This window comes from Astyanax mexicanus, chromosome 11 (genome assembly GCF_023375975.1).
Source record: "Astyanax mexicanus isolate ESR-SI-001 chromosome 11, AstMex3_surface, whole genome shotgun sequence".
NCBI lineage: Eukaryota > Metazoa > Chordata > Actinopteri > Characiformes > Acestrorhamphidae > Astyanax > Astyanax mexicanus.
The window spans coordinates 754110-779558 of record NC_064418.1 but is presented as its reverse complement, the minus strand read 5'-3'; the positions used below and the strand labels follow the sequence as shown (position 1 = coordinate 779558).

At 36.3% G+C, this 25449-nt stretch overlaps 1 protein-coding gene across 4 annotated transcripts; it reads right to left on the bottom strand.

Annotated features, from left to right (window-relative positions):
- Positions 1-1309: 1309 nt before the first annotated feature.
- On the bottom strand, positions 1310-25252 carry si:ch211-39i22.1 (skin secretory protein xP2). Of its 4 annotated transcripts, none has more exons than XM_022665637.2 (14): positions 24916-25252; positions 19026-19055; positions 17866-18393; positions 16413-16454; positions 15941-15973; positions 15371-15439; positions 12892-12927; positions 12550-12600; positions 11171-11206; positions 9826-9858; positions 7996-8013; positions 3313-3429; positions 2464-2514; positions 1310-2179 (listed from the first exon to the last, which is right to left on the bottom strand). In XM_022665637.2, exons 1-14 carry the CDS (start codon positions 24965-24967, stop codon positions 2151-2153), a joined length of 1125 nt encoding a protein of 374 aa, XP_022521358.2. In that variant the 5' UTR covers positions 24968-25252; the 3' UTR covers positions 1310-2150. The 4 variants fall into 4 exon arrangements, with proteins under 4 accessions (XP_022521358.2, XP_022521357.2, XP_022521359.2 ...); XM_022665636.2 differs by having other exon boundaries at positions 17866-18396; positions 24916-25251; XM_022665638.2 differs by lacking the exon at positions 15941-15973 and having other exon boundaries at positions 17866-18396.
- Positions 25253-25449: the final 197 nt, after the last annotated feature.

The following is a 25449-nucleotide window of genomic DNA, read 5'->3' as shown; positions in this document are numbered from 1 at the left end:
ATAATATAATTCACAAAAAAAAATTGACTTCACATATGTGTAGAAAACATTATAAATCATAATAAACACACACAAAACAAGTTTGGCAAAAATAAATATTTAGAATATTATACAAACACCCTTATACTGATTAATTTAGGACTGTTTCAACTGAATGGGCTAAGTGAGTACACGTGTTTTGATCAATGTAGCTACAGGTGCATCTCAAAAAATGTAAATATCATCGAGAAGTTGCTTTATTTCATTAATTCAGTTCAAAATGTGAAACTTATATATATTATATAGATGTATTAAACACAGAGCAAAAATACTCTCAGAAATCAGAGTCTCAGAAAATTAGAATATTATATAAGACCAATTGGCACTTTTGGCAGTGTGGGCATTGTGTCAAGTCCTGCTGGAAAATGAAATCCTCATCTCCATCTCCAAGTTTTTTTTTAGCAGAGGGATTATTGCTGTGCAAAGTTTTCATCAGAGCTTCCACAAGAGGTATGAAACAGATTTCCATTTATAAATGCTGTTGAGAACCTTGAAATATTTTTATTTTACTTTATTTTATATACAACTCTTTATATATAAATTAAACTAAAACCATTAGAAAAATATACATGAATTAATTGCTACAATTATCATATAGCTAAATAAGCTATAACACAATAACTTTACTGTAAAACTTAATCTAATTCAGTTTAAATCTGTGAACACAGTATGTCTTCACAAATGCCTTTTTAAATGGGCGTCATTAACGGTATTTACGGTAATAGTTTCGTTCTAAGATAAAGGAGCCATTCAGCAGCTGCTGGACTTTACTGCTCTTTACCTGAACCTCTGCTCCTGCTCTACAGTCAGCCTGGAGCTCCAAAAATACTGTTTTTAGTCCAGGTCTTACCTGAATTCACTTCAAATTTAGTGGCTTAACTTATAATAATATATCATCGCTACATAAAATTATTAATCATATTTATTTAAATCTTCTAAACTCAACCAAATAGACATAATATGAGAGTTGTTTGTCTTTCTTTTTTGTTTTCTTCATTATAATTATTTTTATAACAAATATGGGAAGTTTTAAGGCAACATGTTTTAATACTACAAACCTTTCTACATTTGCATGTTTTTTTCTTTTTAGAAAAGTTTTAGAACACTCACTTTTTTCCCTTTATTTTTGCCATTTAAGATCTTCAGGTCCAGTCAATAAAAATGCAATGCATTGCAATTTTAACCTTTTATAAATGTAAGCTTAGTCAAACTTACAATCAGTTTTAAAACTAAAAAGTGAATAAAAAACTGAAACACTTTCCAGACCAGATTGACACACAACCAACCATTTATTCAACTGCATCATTTCTTATGTACAGAATTCATCAACTGAACAAGTGCTTGAGTCTAGATTTGGTAAAGTGAAAAATGTACAGAACAAAAAGAGAGAAAAACTTTTACTGTAACTCAAAGTGCTGCCCCCCCAAAAAACTTCTTTTTCTGTCTATGTGATTCATAAGATCAGCGTCTCTCAAACATACACACAAATACATACAAAATATATGCATTTTACATTCAGATATTAACAGTCCTAAAAGTACAGTAGATGTACTAAAAACTGTGGTCCAGAGTAAAAACAAGGCCTTCTTTTTCCTGAAGATCAAACAATCTAAAAAAAGTCCAACACCAACACACACAAACAAACACACACACACACACACACTCACACACACATTTATTTATATATACAGTAAGGGTCAGTGTATTAAACCTGTGGGGTCAGTACATTTTAATGACAGAGCCATTGGTCTAAATGATAAAAAATCCCATTAAAACAAAAACAAACAATAAAAAAAAAAACAAATAAACAAAAATAAACAAAATCATCTCTGGTGTTGGTATTCATGAACACAGGAAATTTGGCTGTGTTAAATCAACACTTATTAGTGTTAAGCTTTACACTCTCAGTGTTAATTTAACACTGCCAAATTTCCTGTGAACTTCATGGCTAATTTATGAAATAATAAAAGCTAGCAGCCGAGCTAAATCTCCAAATGAGTGGCTGTTAGATTTACTTTTTGGTCCAGCTCTTCACCACGTCACAGCCGCTCGGTTAGCTCAGCTGTTCGTCTCATGAAGGCGTTTCTCTCCTGGGTTTGAGTCGCTGAAGATTACGAGGAGTTCAGTAGGTTACTGAGAACTGGAAAGAAAGAACGATTGAATTATTGTATTTACATTTAGTGTAAATTATAGCAGCTAAAAGCAACACAAACTTAAATATAAAGTATTGTTAATTTATACAGTATTATTATCATCATTAAATATACAGTATTATTAATTATACAGTATTATTATTATTATTATTATTATTATTATTATTATTATTATTATTATTATTATTATTAAATATACAGTATTATTAATTATACAGTATTATTATTATTAAATATTCAGTATTATTAATTTAGTGTGTCAGAATCTCACCCTGAGGGTCATTCTGCGCCCCCTCCTCCTCTTTAGCTCTCTCTGGATCACCTGCAAATAGATAAGATAGAAAATGGTGTTTTATGTTACAGAGATTAAAGATATACCAGTATAATAAAAATACTTTTGAATTATATGCAATAGTTTGGGCACTCCAGTCTCTGAAAAAACAGGGCTTTTATTGGGCTTTACATTTACTCTGACTTTTATTTGACTGCAGACAGTATTAACCTGAATACTTTTATTTTAAAAGGGATTCTATACTGCTTGTTTTTTTAACAAAATTTTAAAATGCTTTTTTTTTTAAAAAAAGGGATTTTAAAATGCTTGTCGCTTAAAAAAAAGAAATTATAGAATGCTTGCTGTTTTTTTTAAAAGGGATTATAAAATGCTTATTTTTTGTCAAAAGAGATTCTAGAATGCTTGTAGTTTTTAAAAGGAGTTCTAAAATGCTAGTGTTTTTTTTTTTAAATAGGGATACTAGAATTATTGTTTTTTTTTTTTTATTAATTCTAGAATGCTTGTTTTCTTAAGAGACTCTACAATGCTTGTATTTTTTTAAAGGGATTCTAGAATGCTTATGTAAAAAAAGGATTTTTTTTGTTATGTTATTTCTAAAAAAGGAATGCTTGTTTTTTAGAATGCTTGTTTTTCTAAAGGATTCTTTATAAATGTAGGAATGGATGTATATTAACAAATTAATTGAGGAGTAATAGTCAGAGTAACATTACTAATCTGTTGCATCAATCCAAAGAAATGTATGAAGCTAAAACTGAGGTTAAATGTTGCAAAAAGAGAAAATGTTATAAATAAGTAATAAAAATATCATTACAGTTTACAGCCACTTACGCTCTTTAGGCTTGAAGCACAGCTTCTTCTTCTGGTGGGCAAAGTAACCAGAAACAGCGCCGACTATAGCGACTCCGATGGCTCCCACCACCCCGGCTACAGTCCCCGACCCGGACCCTGCAAACCAGAACACCAGAAACACGGGCTGAGCAAAGCAAATTACACTATTCCATTTATATCACCAATACGAGTGTTTTTACCTGAAAAAAACATCACATATGATTTAAACACATGCAAATAAACATAAATACAGTAAAATGTAACAAGAAATTGTCATTTTTAACTATAAGTATGTTTTATAACCTGTGAGCCGAGCTGCTTAGTGTTTTTTTAAAAGAGATTCTAGGATGCTTGTTGTTTAAAAAAAAAAAAAAATTAAGATTCTTGAAAGCTTGTTTTGTTAAGAGATTCTTAAGATAAATATCTTATAATAGATTATATTTCTTATCTGCACAGATAAGAAGCTTTTTCTTTACTGAAATTCCCACAGGTGCCTAAAACATCTGCACAATGCACAATAAAATTAATTTCAGTTAAATTCTATTCGATCTTCACTGAGTTTGAACTGGAATATAATTGAATGAGTTTTAAACAGTGTTCACACTGCTCACCATCAGATGGCAGTGCTGCTCTGTATCGTACGGTTTGTACTGTCTGTTTGTGTTTAATGGGGTTTTCTCACTGATTCCTGCATGTAAGACGTATTAAGAGCCTCTATTTTATTAAAAGCAGCTGCTATTTATAATAAAAGTGGGGAAGAAATGTTTACAAGCACACGGTAATGTTAAAGAGTTCAGAACTGGATGTGCTGCTTCGCTGTTAATGGTTGTCAGATGTTTTGTTGAGATCAGCGTTCTGGACAAAGACGGGAAAGAAAAGAAGTTAACAGAAGAAGTTTATAGAGGTTTAAAGAGCGTATCCACCATGCCCTCCGTTTCTGCTGATCTCCTCCCAGTGTACTGCTGAGAGTGGAGCTGGATGGAGAAGAGCTTTAATATAAATGTCCTTAAATCAGCAAATCTGCTGCTCTTTAATGGTCAAGGTCATTGGTCGTCATTGCTATATATGTTCAGATATTATCAACCAATTTAGATTTATTTTTTTCTTATATATATATATATATATATATTTGTGTTTCACATTATTCACATCCACTGTACTGACCTGTCCCGCTGCTCATCTTTTTAATAAACACAAAAAAATAAAAAAAATAAATGAAATGAAAATCTATATCTAAATCTAATCTTTTTTTTAATGAGTTTTCAAAAATCTTTTTCTGAAGGAACTGTATTGATCGCACTAGATTGTATTTAAGGAATTTAAGGCAAAGAATAATGAATACTTTTGCATGTCACGTTTTTTTTTTTATTGGATTAAAAATTTAAATTGTATTATTTTTGCAGCTTTGTGTACTTTGGGTCTATAACTTAAAATCTTTGAAAATACATTTACCGTAAGTTTGTGGTTATAAGGTAAATTAGGGACAAGTCCATTAGTTCAAGTCTAGTGTTTGTTAGCAGTGCTAGCGTAGCGCCTCCTGTTGTAAACTAAAGAAGCGGACGTCAGAAACCGAACATGTCCTGGCTGATGGACTGCGTTCGTGGTCACAGATCAATCAAATTCACACAACTTTTCCTTTAACACTCAGAGTTTGGAAAGAGTGACAGTGCACAACTGCTCACCATCTGCCACAATCCAGCCCGTGCACAACATGAACTCGGAGCAGCGCCGCCATTCATCAAAACCCTGACAGCGCTCTCACAGTGTGTAATTTTCAATTCCCAGTAATTAAGTCTGAGACGTTTTCATGTGGTTTGAAGAGAGAGTGTAATGATTAGACACCCGTTTTGCACAATACTGAATATCAGGGTATCCACCTTATTTTCTGAGACAAACAAGGGAGAGGCCATTTTTATTTACTACTTTATTTACTTTTATTTACTTTAATATGATGGTTATATTATACTTTTTCAATTTTCCGATTTTTATGATACAGTCAGCTGTATTTCGCATATCAGTAGTGATGCAGCATTACCGAATAGTAGCATCTCAGAGCTAACACTCGGAGGAAAGCACCTACAGCGACTCTGTGGTTCTGATACATCAGCTCACAGACGCAGCCTTGTGCTGATCCACATCACCCTAGGAGTGATGAATAGGGAAAAGAGAGAGCGCCATCTACTGTACTGTACCCACCCAGAGAGAGAGCAAGAGAGAGCCAACTGTGCTCTCTCTTAGGGCTCTGGCAGCTGATGGCGAGCTGCATGACCGGGATTCGAATTAGCATACCTCTGATCATAGTTCACTGGACCATGGCTGCTGTTGTGTTCATTCACATTTAAAATTAAATAATTAAAAGTTCAGTTCATACTAATTTTAAAGGAACTAGTTTATGTGCATAGTTCATTTTTTCGATTATAAACCAATTGTTACAAAATTTCATAAGAAATTCTATTGCAAAGTTGGAAGACAGACACTCTTGAAAGAGGGCGTGGCCAAATTCTATATAAAAAAGTTAACTCACTAACTGCCATGAAGCATTTATGTCCACTCTTACAAGAACAGTTACTTTTGTCATTGAACAGGGAAATAACAAAATACTATTAATTGAATCGAACAAAATAATAGTTTTTTTTCCTTTTCTACCTCAAAAAATATTAATTTTCCTAATGTTAAGGCAAACTTTGTTTTCTTAATGTTCCATTGTTTCTAAACAAAAATGTTGATGAAACTTAAATATGTAAAAATCTGTATCTGTATAAATATTGATATCGATTTTGGCAATACTGGCCCTGCATTTACTTGGTACTGGATCGATACCAAAATTCCAGGTATCACCACCTCTAAAAACTGGGGCACAGGTGAACACAGGTATAAAAATGGCATTTCTAGCCTTAAAATTAAAATTAGCATAGTGTAGTGTTTAGCCTTTAGCCTGGAGCTCATGCCAGAGTTCAGAGTGCAGGAGCTCTGATGGGGTTTCATCATGTGCAGTGATGCAGGTCCAGCACGGATCGATAGCTCACCTCAACTGCCCACCTGATGCAGGTAAAAAATACCTGTATTCCCGTCACAGACCTGCTTCCCTGAGGAAGACTCAGCGGCGTCTGCAGTTTGACGGAGCAGAGTGAGGACTCGCACATTCGTGGAGGTGGAATGTGAGTGTGTGTGTGTGTGTGTGTGTGTGTGTGTGTGTTCAAAAAAATGAAAAAAGACCCAACCCTTACAGAAAACTCAGGCAAGACAGAGCGAGATTGTGTGACTGTGTGGTTGTGTGGTTGGGTAGTTGTGTAGTTGTGTAGTTGTGTGATTGTGTGATTGTGCAGAAGATAAATTGTTGAGAGTCTGGATAATAAAGTTGTTAGCTCTGTTTTTACTTCAGTAAAGGAGAGAAACCCCTGCAGCCAATTCACTAATTACTCAGCAGGAAGGAGGCATTTCAACATTGCATAAAGCAGCAGATACACAAACCTTTAAACCTTTAAAAGAACAGCTTGGCAGAGAAACAAATGCTTAAACACCCGCTAGCAATATTACTAAAGTACTGTCTGCTACTGTTTTTCTCATACAGTAATCTGATATGTATAAGTACAGCTATTCCTCTATACTCAAGAGGAAGATGGATGATCACAAGCCATCAAACCACCAAACTGAACTGCTTGAATTTTTACACCAGGAGTAAAGCAGCATAAAGTTATCCAAAAGCAGTGTGTAAGACTGGTGGAGGAGAACATGATGCCAAGATTTTATTTAGAATTTGGGAGAAATGTTGTCTGTAGTTTATAGAATAAAACAACAATGTTCATTTTACTCAAACATAAACCTATAAATAGCAAAATCAGAGAAACTGATTCAGAAACTGAAGTGATCTCTTCATTTTTTCCAGAGCTGTATATATAAAGGGTTTTGAATGCATGGAATTTAAATGTACGTATATACAGTATACACACACTGTACCAATCAAAGGTTTAGACACAACTTACAACTTAAATTCAGTGGGGTTTTTTTGTTGTTATTTTAAAATGTTCTGCATTGTAGATTAATACTGATGTGATATATCTATGTGAACTATGAGGAAACACATATGGAATTATTTATTAAACAAACAAAAAAATATATATTTAAATATATATATATATATACTTATACATCAGATTTCTGTATGGATAGCCACGTTTACTTACTTAAACCAACTCATATTGTAGATATCAGTCATATGTAATGTCAAAAAACACATAAACCACATAAGTCTATTAGAAAAAATTGAGACCAGAGAAACATCTCCAGATGGTTTGTGTGAGTGTGTGTGTAATGCAGTTAGCATACCCTGCTAATTAGCAGCTAATAGCTTCTATCTTTGGTAGGTGATATTAGTCTTTTTGTTTGAGTGTAATTTAAATAAAAAGGCATCAAGTTGATTTTAGCTAATCAGTTAAATCAGCTAAAAGAAAGCTAACTGTGAACATCTGATTTCTTGCCAAGATGATCTCAAATGTTCCTCATTATTTCCGTCCGTTAAAAACGAGGGGAAGCTTCAGTGAGTCAGAATATGGAAATATGTTTTATCTGGGTGGCTAAACAGGTTTACCTGACTGGCACACAAAATTATCATCAGATAAAATCTGCCATTTTATACTTAACGTTATACTCAGCAAACAGGGTGTGAATATTAAACTGACTCACCTTTAGGTTCCTCAGAATCTGTGGAGGAAACGAGAGAGAAAAATAAAGATATCATCAAACAAAAGCGTCTCACTGTTAAAACTGGGTTAAAACTGGGTAAAAACTGGGTTAAAACTGGGTTAAAACTGGGTAAAAACTGGGTAAAAACTGGGTTAAAACTGGGTAAAAACTGGGTAAAAACTGGGTTAAAACTGGGTTAAAAATGGGTAAAAACTGGGTTAAAACTGGGTTAAAACTGGGTTAAAAATGGGTAAAAACTGAGTAAAAACTGAGTAAAAACTGGGTTAAAACTGGGTTAAAACTGGGTTAAAAATGGGTTAAAAATGGGTTAAAACTGGGTTAAAACTGGGTTAAAACTGGGTTAAAAATGGGTAAAAACTGAGTAAAAACTGGGTAAAAACTGGGTTAAAACTGGGTTAAAAATGGGTAAAAACTGGGTTAAAAATGGGTTAAAACTGGGTTAAAAATGGGTAAAAACTGAGTAAAAACTGGGTTAAAACTGGGTTAAAACTGGGTTAAAACTGGGTTAAAACTGGCTCATTGTAAGATAATATACTGATGCTTAGCTCTGCATCCCTACATTTATCAGCTTCAGCGCTTTCTCAGAAAATATGCTGGTATATATTTTTATCATCAGTGGTTTTTCACTACAGTTCCCGGCACGTATTATGCAAAATACAATGAGTGAAAATCCCTAAGGTGCTCAACCAATCCTGCCTGCTAGCGTAGCATACTAATAAATGCTAATAAACTCATTGACAGAAAAATACAGAAAAAAAAAGCTTTCTGCAAAACTCGGCATGCAGTTACGTTTCAGGCTGATATAATGCAGTGAAAAAGTCATAATAACATTTATTCAGGATTTATTTAGCATTTATTTAGCCACAAACACAGGAATGTTTCCATCATTAGCACATTAGCTTCACTGCTAAGCTAAAACACAAACCACCATAACTGGACCACAGTGAACCTGCACAGCTCCAGTCTGTAACTCTATACCTAGAAAGAAGTAGGTAGGGGTGGATAAATTATAAATTAATATCACAATATTTCATGCTGTTTTTGTGATACTTGTGATTTCAAAAGATACTCTTGGCGATGTGACAAAACACTGAATTTAAAAATATATATATAAATATATTTTAAAAAAGCACTACTGCAACAAAATGAAAATTCAATTGTATTATTGCATACTAATAATAATAATGCACTCCTCCAAATATCTCCATATATATTCAAGATTAAAGTGAAATAAATGATACTGGACAGATATAATCTGTCTCTAGTAGATATATAATGGGAAATGAGAACAGTGTAAATTTTTCTTTTGATAAAAACAGTAAAAAGTAGAACCCTGATGTGATAATTAGGGGTGGGTGATATGGCTCCATATTTCAGGGTATAATATAATTATATAATTCACCGTATTCAAAAATGTTGACTATATTATTGCGTACAATATGATATGGTTGAGTTTATGCTGTAAATTGGCTGCTGACTGGAATAAATTGGACGCTGTGTGGATGGATGATGGTCAATACGATGGATTATCACTTTTTCACTACTGATAAATCATCCAGTGATTCAAGCCAAGCAGTCGTTGGCTAACGTTTGTTCTGATTTGGCAGAGAACACACAGAGAAGAGGAAAATCCTGTTTATCCTTTGTGTTTTGTGTAAGTGTGGGAGAGAAAAAGTGAAAGAGAGAGAGAGAGAGAGAGAGAGAGTAATATTGTCTGAATATGAAATATTGTATGACTTGTTTAGCAGAAGGGTTGGGTCCCCGGCTACACAGTGTAATAACACACATAAAAAAATAAAATAACTTTACCGCTCAGCCCGGCCTTCGCTCCTGCACTTCTCGCTGCAAAGCAGAACAAATAAAGACATCAAAGACTTGCATTAATAATAATGCCCTCATTAATAACAATATAAACCACATTTCCAGCTCTAACAGATCAGGAGATGGATACGCTCTATGCAGTGAGTTAGCGTCCTTAGTGGTGTTAGCGGCGTTAGCGGCGTTGGCAGAGAGAACAAAGCTCAGATGGATTAAGGTAAAGTAATTGTTAAGAGAGATCGATGTAATGGAATATTAAAGAACTCAAGCTCACCTTTAGCGTTAGCATTAGAGGTTAGCCAAACATCACACATTACAGGTGTTGCAATTCAATGGCTTCTAATGTTGTGTGGTACTAGGGCTGGGTATTGTTTTATTTATTTATTTTTTTTGATACTGGTACAATATCTTGGATATTCGATACCAATACCCAAATTATACTTTTTTAATACCTTTTTCTAAATTGCAATAAAAAAATGCAAAAAGCGATAATTATTCTCACACAACGGATTTATTTAACAGCTGACCTTAGTCTTATCTTATTCTCATACTGCTCAATTTTTTTAATCTTGTTTTTACCTGTTGTTTTACAGGCACCAACTTTTTTTTAAAGACATTTCAGTCGGTGACTTTTTGGTATTGAATTTCAAACTATTCCGATTTGGAACAGCATTTCAAAAATGATCATTAACTAATAGACTCTTCCAGATCCCCCGTATGAAACTCAAAAAGAGTAGCGGCTTTCTGGAGAATCTGGGACACATTACCTATAAATATTCATCAGCAACCTCTGTTTTTAACTATTTAAAAAAAAAGCTAAAAACATCGAAATCTTTTTTAAATTAGCTTTTAAAAAAACTTATCGTTCTAGCTTTCAATTATATCCTTCTAATTATTTATTTAGTTATTTATTTTTATAACTGTTTAATTGTTTGATTTAGATTTTATTGTTACCTTTTTATTATCGTATTTCTATTTTTCGAGCTTTTTATTTTACGAACTTTTTAATTAGATCTTATTTTTGTCTGTCTGGTTTTAATTGTATTATAACTGTATTGTAATCTTCATTATTATTTTTTTGAGTATTAGATTTTATCAGTGTTTAATTTTATTGCTTTTTTTATTTATTTATTTATTTTTTTCGTTGTATTGCTTGTTTGTTGTGTTTCATTTCTTACTCTCTTTCTCCCTGTGTAAAGCAATTTGAGCTGCATTTTTATGTATGAAAGGTGCAATATAAGTTAAGTGTATTATTATTATTATTATTACTATTATTATTACTGTACAGCAACAGTTAAATCCTCTACAACAATCTAAAAGTAAAAACTCAGCATACCTGGATGTTCCTCCTGGTCTTGTTCAGCCTGTGTCTCTGCAAAATGAACAAAGCAGCCGCATGAAAACAGCACTGATAGAGTGACGGTATTCATTTCCCCACCGTAATTCAGAATCCTTTCCTGTCCGCCGCGCTAATAAAGCATGCAGAAGATGCCACTGGTTGACAGAGACAAATAAGAGTGCTTTGCAACCAATTACAAGACACGCTGAGGAGGCTGTAAACAAACAGGAAGGAGCTGGAGGAGTAGATCAGGCCAGTGCAGGAGATAAGAGGTTCATCCAGACAAAACGGCCTCATATCCCACCCAGCAGTTCCTTTATTTCAGTAATTCAGTTCAAAAACTCATATATTATATAGATGTATTAAACACAGAGTGATCTATTTTAAGTGTTTATTTATTTTATTATTGATGTTTATGAAGCTTACAGCCAATGAAAACCCAAAAATCCGTGTCTCAGAAAATTTGAATATTATATAATAAGACGAATTGGTACTTTTTTGGAGCAGTGTGGGCAGTGTGCCAAGTGCTGCTAGAAAATGAAATCTGCATCTCCATAAAAGTTGTTTTCAGCAGAGGACATGTGGACATAAAAGGCAGCTTTATAAACCTGTTAATATTTCCACCAGTTGAGAATCTCTGTTTTAGATGGTCTTTTTTATACATTCTTTATAACTATGATATAATATTCTTAATCCCCATGGTTTGAGTGTTCTGCCTGGTCTATTTTTGCTGCTTTGATCTTGTGTAGGCTTAAACAAAATCTTAATTTTTAATTTATTGTTTCTATTTGTTGGATTATGTATTATTTACTTATTTTACTGTTTTCATGTTTTTTAACTTCAAACTATTAAAGCGATAAACAATGAGCCGCAGATATTATAAAAGTATCAGGGAAGTATCAGTAACACACTTTTTGGTTTCTTTAAAGAAATGCTAAAATGCATTAGCTCGCTGGTCAGTATAACGTTCATCGGTTCAATCGCTGGTTCGAATCCCGGTCATGCAGCTTGCCATCAGCTGCCGGAGCCCCGAGAGAGCACAATTGATCTTGCTCTCTCTGGGTGGGTACAGTACAGTAGATGGTGCTCTCTCTTTCCCCTCATCACTCCTAGGGTGATGTGGATCAGCACAAGGCTGCGTCTGTGAGCTGATGTATCAGAACCACCAGAGTCGCTGCGCTTTCCTCCAAGCGTTAGCACTGTGATGCTACTCGGCAAAAAGAGTTCGAAAAGAGGTGGAGAACAATAGGATAAAAATAATACTGAAATAAAGTAATTTTATAATTCAACCTACAGTCCAAAATACAATAATAAACAAAAAAACACAAATCTGGACAAATAGTGGTTGTAATATCTGTTATTTGATGCCCACTTACCTTCTTCAGGTGCTGCAGCGTTTACAGGTGAAGCTGCTTCCTGAGCTATTTCTGTTATAGACATTCAAAGGAGCAAAATAAAAAATATTGCATTTATTATATGAAATATTTTACATGTAGCACAGTTATGGTTATATATATATTTTTTTATTTTATGAATAATAAAAAAATATATATATATATATATATTTTTTTTATGAATAATATATATATATATATATATATATATATATATATATATATATATATATATATAATAGCACATGATGTGAACACACAAAGGTGTTGCAATCTTACATATTTGCCAAAAGAAAGCCAAGCCTTAAAATAAAAGACTCCTACCTTGTTCCACATCCTGAACTTCTGGCTCTGAAGGTTCTGATAAATAAGAGGAATTAGAAATTTGAAATATCAGAGCTCCACTCACCAATATTAACTATTCATCCTTATTAAACAAGGGTTTTACATAACAATGTACATCAGACATAATTCATAAAACATTCATGTTTAATCATTGGTTTAATCCGCTGAAATATGTATGCCACATTTATGCTCTTATACAATATAAATGTATGGCAGTTCATTTTTTAAACTGCAATTTCACAATAAAAGTCTTTCTTTGATTTTACCAAATTAAAAACCTCTGGAATTTAATCAAGAGGAAGATGGATGATCACAAACCATCAAACCACCAAACTGAACTGCTTGAATTTTTACACCAGGAGTAAAGCAGCATAAAGTTATCCAAAAGCAGTGTGTAAGACTGGTGGAGGAGAACATGATGCCAAGATGCATGAAAAAAAAACTGTGATTAAAAACCAACCAGGGTTATTTCACCAAATATTGATTATTTCTGAACTCTTAAAACTTTATAAATATGAACTTGTTTGTTCTCTTTGTATTATTTGAGGTCTGAAAGCTCTGCATCTTTTTTTGTTATTTCAGACATTTCTCACAATATTTTTATTTGGAATTTTGTGTCTGAGCTGGGTGTGAATGATACAATTCTAAAATTGAGGAATGTTTATAAACTATGATGTAGTTTCCCCAGACAAGGAAACTTTTTACCAGGTTTAATCACTGTCTGAGAAGCTGTAAATATATCTAGTGAGCAAAACTTGGTTTTCTATGAACTGAGCGCTTTAAAAACACCCTGACCCAGCCCCACATGACCCCGCTGCTGCTGCGGTTTTCCCTCCCGCCGCATCTCAATATCATATCAAACAGCACTTATGATTCCTCGGTATGGGATTCCCCATTTATTGGCTAATTTAATCTGATATCGCCATTAGACAGCCGTCGCACTGAATGGAGGCGTCTCTATGCGGTCACATGCTCCGGTTTCCCTCCGAACACACAGACAGAAATGTGATCTGTTAACAAACACCACTTTGTCTTCATCAGTGTCTCCTCATTTATGTCTCACACTAAACTTCATGTGTTCTTCTAAATCATGCTTTCAGGGTAACTATGTGACCGAGTTCTGTTGTGGCACCAACACATATTTCATCTCGTTTTCCTGAGGCTGTTAAACCATGAAGAATATCGCTATCTCAGCTTCAGCTCTAGTGCTGGAGACTTCTTCTTGTTCTATCATCACTTAATAATGAAATTGGAGAGAGTGTGAGAAACATTTTAGTAGAATAGTACCCTACTGTTATAGAGACAAACTGGTTTTGCATGCAATTGCACTTAAAATCCTTTTATTTTCCCAAAAATCATCAGTGCACCTTATAATCCGGTGCTCCTTATGTATGAATTCTACCAGTCAGGTATTAAGGAGCAGTAAAGCCACTCCACTGAAGTACAGAGTTATAAAAGAGTGAGTTTTTTTAGTGAAGTTTCTCCAGCACTAAGGTTGGAGCAGTATTAGCACTAGCCGCTAACCGCAATTTCTCAGTGTAGCACTATCGGGTGGTATTTACTAGCGCTAAGTGCTGCTAACCGCAGCTAAAGTACTGGAAATCTAAGCTTACTGTAAATAAACGGTAGCACTTTATTAACTTTATCAAGAAATCTGTGTAGATTAACATTTAGTGCTCGTTTGACTTTAAAAGAAAATTATTTTTCTTAAAAATGACAGAATTACAGACCTGCTAAATTAGAAAGGAAACACCCTTGTCGACACCCTTGTTCCTTACTAGTGTTGCATAAAATGCGCCTTATAATAAGGTGCTCTCTGAAGTCTGTAAAACACGATACTTGACAGAAGATAAATAAGACTTATTTAACTCTTTCTGTGTCTGTTCATCATCCTAAACCTCCTAAAAAGTAGTAATCCCTCAACCAACAGTGACCTCAAAGTGTGTGTCAAGATAACTTAGTATAGTGTGCAAACACCATATATATATATACACAGAATATATACAGAATATACACTGATCAGCCATGACATTAAAACTATTACCAATCAAAATAAATAATATTCATGATCTGATTTCACAGGGTGGATATATTGGGCAGCAATTGAACAGTCAGCTCTTGAAGTTAATGTGTTAAAGAAGGAAATATTGGCAGGGATAAGAATTTGGGACATTTTGACCAGAACCAAACTGTGATGAGAACATGATTGGGGCAGAACATCTCTAAAACATCAGGAAAGTCTTGTGAGGTTGCTTAAATAATGCTCACAAAGGCCCAACTTCACTACTTAAACAATTAAATAAAGGATTTGCTGCTAATGTGACTCTTGGTGACAGATACCACAGAACACCTTTAGAAGGTATTGTCCATTGGGTCCATTACCCAATATACGATATTATGTATTACAGCAAACACACACTTTGTACTGTTTTTAAAAATAGTTTTACACATGATTTACCTTCTTCTGCAGCTATAGGATCAGGTACTTCCTCTGGCTCTGGTGCAACAGTGGGATCTACAGCAGAATCTGGAAAAAAAAAAAAATATATATATATATATATATATATATATATATATATATATATTAAATTCACACTAATAAGACACCAAGATTTACATTCATATAAACTCCACCCATCACTGGTAATGTTCCTAGAAGACCACTAGAAAGGTGAAGACTGGCCCACACCTCCTCCAATACCTGTGAAGGCATTAACAGGTAGCCAGCGCACTCTCGAGGAAAGCGCCAGATCCCCAGCTCTGAGCTAACAGAAGCCTACCCACCCACAGAGAGCGAGGCCAATGGCCAATGGTGCTCTCTCGGACTCTGGCTGCTGATGGCAAGCAGAATGATCCAGGATTCAAACTTGCGAGCAAATATATTTTGCTAAAATGTATATATTAATATTTATTTGAAATCATTTTAATGTTATACATTGTTTTGCACGTATTTATTCTAATTTCTGATTTTGAAACCATTATAACCATCTTTTAGGTTAAGTATATATGTACAGATAATGATATTTACCTGACTCTCCTACTGCTGGCTCTGCTTCAGCTTCTGGAAGCCAAACAAAAGCCAATTAAAGGTCACCATTGCTCAGGAGTTTACACTGTAAGTGTGTATATTTACTGTACACTATAGTGCCCTTCTGCTACACAAGGCACATTTAGGGAGGCTTACAATTACATTCCACACACACTCAAGACAAACCGGTGAGAAGAGGCAGCCAATAGCGAACAGCGTACTCTCAACCGGAAACAACCATCCACCTGTAACCAGCACTGAGTACAGAGTCCATATCCAATTTTTTTGGGGCAATTTAGAATATCTAATTTATCTGATCTCTATGTTTTTGGAGTGTGTGAGGAAAACAGGGTTCTCCCGAGGAAACTCACACAGATAGGGAATTGAAGCCAGGACCCCAGCACTGGAAGACAAACATGCTAACCACCAAGTGTGTGTGTGTGTGTGTGTGTGTGTGTGTGTGTGTACTGACCAGCTGCTGGCTCTGGAGCCACTTCTGCAGGTGCAGCTGTATCTGTAAAATAAAAGATAAAATACTATGTTAACAGAATGATCTCATCTTATGTTCCCACACTATAAACCCAGACGCTTTTTAAACTAAAATGATTTTAGTCTGTTTTACATAAAATTGGATATTTCTAAACAATACTCAACTATTTTGAGTTAGTTGAACTGAATTTGTGAGCACATATACTGAACTATTCAAACTGAGATCTTTGAGTTGATCCAACTTAAAATAATAACTGAGTTTAGTCTGTTTTGTCATTAGCAGCTTCTTTTCTATTGGCTTCTGTCACAGTCTATTTGCATACTGGGTGTGTCCAACAGTTTCTGACTAACACTCACCATCAGTGTGTAGTGATTCCCCCTGGGCTACCTTACAAATAAATCAACCTTACCTTTAGTTGTAAAAACTTGATGTTCTAAGTTATGCTAACTTAAGTTTTATTACCCATTACTTAACTTTTTTAAGGCAACCAGTTTCATAAATGTTTTAAAGTAAATTCAACTTATCAGAGCTTACAGTGCAAATGGTTCCAAATAGAGTGGCCAGTGAGTAGAAGCACAAGGTAGGGGTTTCTAATAAAGTGACAATTGAGTAGAAACACCAGAAAGGAATTCTAATACAGTGGCCAATTGATAGAATTAGTAGACTTTAGTAGTAGAGGAGTATTGTTTGGTGTAGTAATGTACTTCAGCTTTTAGAGGCCATAAAAAAACTTAATCTAAATCATACAAATCATCAGTATATTTGGCTGTAGGGGATTTTCAGTGTGTAATGCTAAATGCAAATGTGTACAAAACTCTCTCTTCAGCTTCCTCCAGGGCTCATAAAAAGAACAGAATAAGCTCAAAAAATGTCCTATCAATAGATCCCATCTGCTCCTACAGTTTCTGCGTGTTAGGAAAGACGTGTTGGGGCATTTTCTACTCTTTTACTGGAGCATGAAAACCCCCAGTGGCTGAGCTGATCAGGACCCAACCCGTTGCACGGTTCAGCTACAACAACATTTCCCCCCTTTCCCCAAATCAGCCACGACATGTCAGACTACTGAATCATCTTCTTTACCTTCATACTGGAGCTGTGAGACTAATGAAGTTCTTATACGAGTAAATAAGAGCAGAACTAAATACTAAAAAGAGAAAAAAGAGATCAATTAAAAATTAAATGATACAGGTAAATGCTGTAGTGCCCTGATGCAGTCCTCCAGGTGGACGGTGGTTTCTGGTTGAGAGTACGCTGTGCGCTATTGGCTGTCACTTCTCACTGGTATAGACATGGGCGGAGCTACACATGTTACTCTAACCAGCCAGCAGAGATACTTCACTTTAAAAGACGCTTTTCTACATTTAGTGACTGGAACCATCCTACTGATGCTTTACTCCAATCTTTAATCAAAGTTTATAAACATATGATCACACACCTTCATCCTCAGCTGGAGCGGCAGCTTCCTCTTCCTCAGCTGGAGCGGCAGCTTCCTCTTCCTTAGCTGGAGCGGCAGCTTCCTCTTCCTCAACTGGAGAGGCAGCTTCCTCTTCCTCAGCTGGAGCAGCAGCTTCCTCTTCCTCAGCTGGAGAAGCAGCTTCCTCTTCCTCAGCTGGAGAAGCAGCTTCCTCTTCCTCAGCTGCAGCGGCAGCTTCCTCTTCCTCAGCTGGAGAAGCAGCTTCCTCTTCCTCAGCTGGAGCGGCAGCTTCCTCTTCCTCAGCTGGAGAAGCAGCTTCCTCTTCCTCAGCTGGAGCGGCAGCTTCCTCTTCCTCAGCTGGAGAAGCAGCTTCCTCTTCCTCAGCTGGAGCGGCAGCTTCCTCTTCCTCAGCTGGAGAAGCAACTTCCTCTTCTTCAGGTGGCGGGGCAGCTACCTCAGGTGGGGCAGCTTCCTCAGGTGGGGCAGCTTCCTCTTCCTCAACTGGGGCAGAGCCCCCTTCCTCAACTGGGGGCGGGTCTTCTGCATCTGCTACTGTGATTGGTGAGATTTGAAAAAAATTAAAATATGCATACAGCATCCATAAATCCTAATATTTCAGGGTATTATTTTATATTTATATTTTTTAGCTAATACTCTTTTCTATTTTAGCCTCATTAAATCAATATAAATTGAAGTCATTGCTGCATGGGATTCTGGGTAATTGTGATCAGCTCATAAAGGCCTAACTAACAGACAAAAGAGTGAAATTAAAGATATTAAATCACATTAAAATTGAAATGTGCAGCGGTGTGGATCTCGCTGGATCTTAATAAGTAGGGCTTGATGAAGAAGCGCTATCAGCTCATTCATTACAGTCTGAATGGAGTCGTACTGAATACCTCATCAACCATCTCGAGAGCTGCTCTGAATAAGAGAAGCGTCACCGCTGTAACACCACGTCAACCACTGAAGCAGCTACAGCAAAAAGCAGCCGCCCCCACCCCCACCCGCCACACCGCCTCCACCTCCAGAGCGCCCCAGGAAAGAAAAGCTGGGTGTGTTCAGTGTGTGTGTGTATGTGTGTGTTCAGTGTGTGTGTGTGTGTGTGTGTTCAGTGTGTGTGTGTGTGTGTGTGTGTGTGTGAGAACATTACAGCTGAAAGTGAAATGAAGCAAACGTACCATCATCCTCTGCTGCTTCCACTTTCCCTGCTGAAACACACAATAAAAACAGACAGTTTTAATGCAAGAAAAAATGTTTAATCAGGTAAAAGTGTGGAAATATTTGGCCAATTTTATTTATTTTTGACATGAACGCTGAGTTTGTTTCCACATTAGTCAAAAAAAGAATATATAAGGAATTATATATCTTTTTATTATTTGTATAATTATATATACTGATGTTTAATCACCTATAATCAGCTCAGGTCAGTATTTTGCTTGTTAAAAGTGACGATTAGCACTTTAAGCGCTTTATTGCTGTGGTTTAATGTGTAATTTCAATGTTTTATAGCCGAATTCTTTATAACAAGCATGAAAAAGTCGCTAACTTGCTAACTTTCCTGTTCCACCTTAAATTATACAACAAATGACAGGGCCTGCAGCTTTTAAGGCACAATGGAAAAATTAAATTAAATTAAATCAAAGCTAATTTCAGCACCACATCACAGCATCACATCATCAGTTAGGAATTAAGGAATGGACAATAATAATTAGCCTAATTTCTGCACGATTTGGCCTTTTTCTGATAACATACAATAAAATACGCCCTAAAGTTAACTAGTAATCCATCAGCAGCAGCTCGGTTACTGAACTTTAGCGCTCCTGATGACGAATCGGGAGCTTGTTGAAGGGTTTCCCAAATCTTAGTGGGAGGATTTCATCGCATTACCCTTCAAACTCTGTTGTATAGGGAAGGGTTACACTCCAAAAGAAGGGTAGGGCCAAAGGGTGAAATGTATATATCTATATATGAGCTGGTAATCAGGAGAATCTCTCGCTATCTTTAATAAACTCCTGAAGACAGAGCTCTTCAAAGAGCACTTACTCTCCTAACACCTCTAACTAACTACCTTCTACTACCAGATCAGGAGAATCTCTCGCTATCTTTAATAAACTCTGAAGACAGAGCTCTTCAAAGAGCACTTACTCTCCTAACACCTCTAACTAACTACCTTCTACTACCAGATCAGGAGAATCTCTCACTATCTTTAATAAACTCCTGAAGACAGAGCTCTTCAAAGAGCACTTACTCTCCTAACACCTCTAACTAACTACCTTCTACTACCAGATCAGGAGAATCTCTCGCTATCTTTAATAAACTCTGAAGACAGAGCTCTTCAAAGAGCACTTACTCTCCTAACACCTCTAACTAACTACCTTCTACTACCAGATCAGGAGAATCTCTCACTATCTTTAATAAACTCCTGAAGACAGAGCTCTTCAAAGAGCACTTACTCTCCTAACACCTCTAACACACTAACTACTTCTAACCTCATTTCCTTCTTCCCCTCCTTCACTCCTCTATCCCTTTATTCCCCTTCGACTTCCTTTAAGCCCTATCTCAAATGGTTCTTAATTCCTATTACTTTTGTACTTGACTTTTGTAAGTCGCTTTGGACAAAAGTGTCTGCCAAATGTAATGTAATGTAATCACAGATATCAAAGCGCCAGTAAACTCTAATGATCCATGAAATGAGAATCACAGTTCAAAGTAAAATTGCTATAAAAAGCTAATTCCCTGTTTTAAAGCTGTGTGCTGTTCTATGTGTTAGAATGCTGTCAGTCATGCACATCCCTGAGAACATTAAGACCACGCCCAGAGTTTTCTTATAGGAGAGTTTATCATCATCACAGTATTCAAACACAGAGTTCAGTGAGATTCTGCCGAGTCAGTGTTTATTATTATTTATTATTCTGGTTTAATTCCAGTTGTGTGTGTTTTGTCTCTGAATAAAAGAGAGAGAGAGAATCTTCTCCACCCTTTTCTGTCTTCCAGCCAAAAGTCTCTCAATACAATTTCAATTGTTTGCATTTGACCCGACGGACAATAGTGACAAACACATACACTGTGATTTCCCAGCAGTCTGTGGACAGATCGTCCTCTTTATCTGCTTCAGGCTCTTAAAGCAACCTGACCTTTAGCCTGACCTTCACTTTTCCCAACAGCTCTGCAGTTTCTTCTGTTTTGCCTGGATGATCTGAGCTGCGGGTGTCTGACAAATTAACAAGCTGCTGAGAGTCTGCTGGTATAGGAAACATGGGAAACACAGATGTTCCCTTAATCTACAAAGACACACACACACACACACATACACATATACACACACACACACAGGGCATGTATGGGTAACATACTTATGGCTATGGTTGAAGATGAAAGTGTACGGTTGGGTATGGTGTAATGGGTATGGGTGGGTATTTTTTAATAGGTGTAGTATATTGGCCATAAAGGGTTATGGCTGTGGATGGGTATAAGTGGGCATGGAGAGGTATATGTGGGGGTGTGGAAGGGTGGGTGTGGTGTAATGGGTATGGTTGAATATGGGTATTGGTGGTATCAAAAGAAATGCAGGTGTAGGAAGGATATGGTTGGGTATGATGATGGGTGGGTATCAATGGGAATGAAAGGGTATAGAAGGCTATGGTTTGGTGTGGTATAATGGGGCTGGTTGAATATGGGCATTGGTGGCATTAGTGGAAATGAAGGGGTAACAATGGGTATTAATGGGGATGAATGGGTATGGAAGGATATGGTTGGGTTTGGTATAATGGGTATGGTTGAATATGGGTATTGGTGGTTAAATGGAAATTAAGGGGTATGGTTGTGTATGAGTATGGTTGGGTATGGTATAATGGGTATGCCTGGGTATGATTATGAGTGGGTATCAGAAGGATATATGTGGGTATGGTATAATGGGTATGGTTGGGTATGAGTATGGGTGGGTATTAATGCAGTTGAAAGGGTATGAATTGGTATCAATAGGGATAAATTGTTATGGGTATGATAAATTGGGTAGGTCATGGTTTGGGGTTATGTGGAGGTTATGGGTGGGGAGGGATATGGGTGGGGGGTAGCTCATTTAAAAAAAGGAAATATCATTCTTGTATCATCATTAAAAAAGTAAAAGTGAACATTCAGTTTTGTTTCTAAACTGCAATAATGAAAAACACACTACCCTTAAATACACCAAACATCAATCCTCCCAAAGAGGGAGTACACGAGTCAGAGGCGCACACACACACACACTCCCCGTCTCCCCGGGGGCCAATTCCATCCAGGCCGTTTTTTTTTGTGTTGTAACTTTTGCGTGGGTGGGGTTCGCAGCTGGAAGGACGATTGAGTTACCGTCGGCCGAGCCGAGCGCTTTCACACTCTCCCTTTCTTTCTCTGGGCAGATGAATGGGACAGGGCCCCAGAGAGACGCCCTCGGGTGTGTTTTCAGGGCGGATGCTCGCAAAGCTGTCCCAAAAATTAAAGTGTGTGTTCGTGTGTGTGTGAGAGAGATGCCACAACAACCTGACAGTGCATAAAACACACCGATAAGAGCTGAAAAACTATGAGAAATGGAGTTTTTTTCTCTTTTTCTTATCGTTTTTCTGCCCTGTGTGGAAAGAGAAGAGAGGTCTACAAAAGCGTAATTGGAGAAAAATATCCTAGAAATGTTCTTCAGTTTGTTTAAATTTTGCGCTAAAGTTATCTATCTCATCTTAAACTTTTGACACATTTTGATGGGTCATAAAACACTGCATAATCTCTAAAAGTCCTCCAGTCACACTTCCATGCTTCCAGCACTGCACTGTAAACCCAGAAATAGTTTGAACTCAAATGATTTTAGTCTGTTTTACATAAAATTGGACATTTCTAAACAATACTCAACTATTTTGAGTTAGTTGGACATTTGTGAGCACATATACTGAACTATTCAAACTGAGATATTTGAGTTGAACCAACTTATAATAACTGAGTTTAGTCTGTTTTGTCATTAACAGCTTCTTTTCTATTGGCTTCTGTCACAATCTATTTGCATACTGGGCGTGTCCAACAGTTTCTGACAGACACTCACCATCAGTGTGTAGTGATTCCCCCCCTGGGCTCCCTTACACATAAATCAACTTCCCATTTAGTTGTAATAACTTGATGTTCTAAGTTACACTAACTTAAGTTTTCATTACTCATTACTTAACTTTTTTAAGGCAATCGGTTTCCTCAAATTTTTAAAGTAAATTCAACTTATCAGGGCTTACAGTGCAGGAGGATGAGAGCTAGCACAGTTTTCCTCTGAAACATGTGAATCTTCTCAAACTGGAGCTAAAACATCACCACTGCAGCTCAACACGCTTGCAGGAGAACACTACTCTCTGCTGTTTACTTAATAATAGTTTTAATCTAATAACTAATAGAAACCGATGTTGGTGAGCATCATCCACATGCTGAGTGCAAAACCAGTGAAAACAAAGATATTTAAGCTCTCTGAGACTCCTGGTTGCATCTGACACCTGAGATTGATAACAAAGCAAATGCTTGTTTGTGTTTGTTGGATTTCGTTATGAGTGAATTTGCTCTGGGCTCTTTCCAACAGAGCCCCACCCTGATCTGCCTCATCCTGATCCTGATCCAACCAACCAGTTGATTAACTTTTCTCTTACTTTGTTAACGAGGAGCTTTTTAAAAAAAGAATCACAATTAAATTGTGTAAAAATATAATTTAAAAAAGAAAAAACATTTTTTTATAATTATTTATCACAGTGGTGGTAGATGGAGCAAGATGTCTAAACGTCTAAATGTCTAAAAAATCGTTTTGAAAAGATTTGAGATCTAAAAAAAATTGTTTAAAAAAGGGCATATCATTCTAAAATGATAAAAAGTGGAGGGATATTTGCTGAAGGGTGTTTTCTGACAAAATAAATAAATAAATTTGACTTTGATTTGCCACTGTTTTACTATAATAAACATTCCTTATAAAACTTAGAAAACATGAGCAAACATACATTCACTGGTATGTTTGTAAAGTAAATACAATATATATTTGTACTGGTGATTAAAGGCACTGGCCTTGGTTTTTAATTACAGTTTCTTTTATGCATCTTGTCGTCATGTTCTCCTCCACCAGTCTTACACACTGATTTTGGAGAACTTTATGCTGCTTTACTCCTGGTGCAAAAATTCAAGCAGTTCAGTTTGGTTTGATGGCTTGTGATTTTGCTATGCATATATACTATTTTGCTATCTACTTTGGACATCTACTGGGAATATGCTCTAATATGATGGTTATTTTCTTTTTTGTTAGGGTAGCACATTTTGACAAGGTAGCACAACTCGACAGAACACCAGCTCCACAAATAAACCACCACTGTTGTGAAGAAACTTGTAATATACCATATATTGCAAACCAACCCCAATATAAATGTGTTAATCTCAAACTCTGAATTATGAAAAATAGTTCCGAATTTTTAAAAGTTGGCAGAATTCTCCTTTTTAAAAGGAAAAATGCTTAAGTGTGCAGAACAGGAGAACAGGGGTTTATCTGGGAGGACTTCAGACTTGCGCTCTGAACAAAATGTACAATAAGCAGAAAGCAGTGAGTGACCCAGCCTCTCTGATTAAGATCAGGCGATGACTTCACTTGGCAAAAAACTCACTAATCTTCCAATTAGTGAACCAAGAAAAGCGAGGACTTCCATAACACATCACAATATGACATCTACTGTAAATTAACACTAAAATTAACTGTACAATAACAGGGATGCCCTATTATGCTGTAATAGAAGACAGATGTGGTGGATGATGGTCTGTTCTAGATGATCTTACAGTTTAGTTTTTACAACAAAGGTGTTGTCAACACAAGTGTGATAATGCACAAAAAATTAAGAGTAAAATAAACACTTACACTTTATCAAATTTATCATTTATCATTAGTATTTAAGAATAGACTACAAGAATGCATCTTGGTCTGGTTTACATTTACAAGCTTCTTTTCTCTTTTAATCAGATTAAACTCACTATAACTGTAAGAAATCCCAGTTTTCACTTTCCCATCACTACTTTTCACCAATAATATAAAAACCTTACCTTGCAGCGCAATGAGGCTCCCAAACACCAGAATCCACAGGAATGACATCATTGTGGTGTGAATAAAGGTGATCTGAACGTGGAATTTCTCAGCACAGGTTTTTTTCCTTCAGCTTTACTCTCTGTTACTCTCTGTTACTCTCTATTACTCTCTGTTACTCTCTGTTACTCTCTGTTACACTCTATTACTCTCTGTTACTCTCTATTACTCTCTGTTACTCTCTGTTACTCTCTGTTACTCTCTTATTCCTCAGACTCTGCTACCCGAGCATTGCGCACAGCAGCCAAACTTTTCCACGCGACCCTTTGTTGTAGAAAGTTTCACAGGGCGTGTGCGCGCGCGTATGGGTGTGTGTGGGTGTGTGCCAACGCGTGGCCCCGCCCACTTGCCTGAGTGACAGGCGTGGGAGCCAATAGTGTGGGAGAAGCCCCTGGTCCACCCTTGCCTTTTAAACAGAGGCAGGGAGATGATGATGATGCTGCGGGCTGAAGGTGCCGGCGGTGAGGAGTTCAGTGAGCCGAGTCATTTCAGTG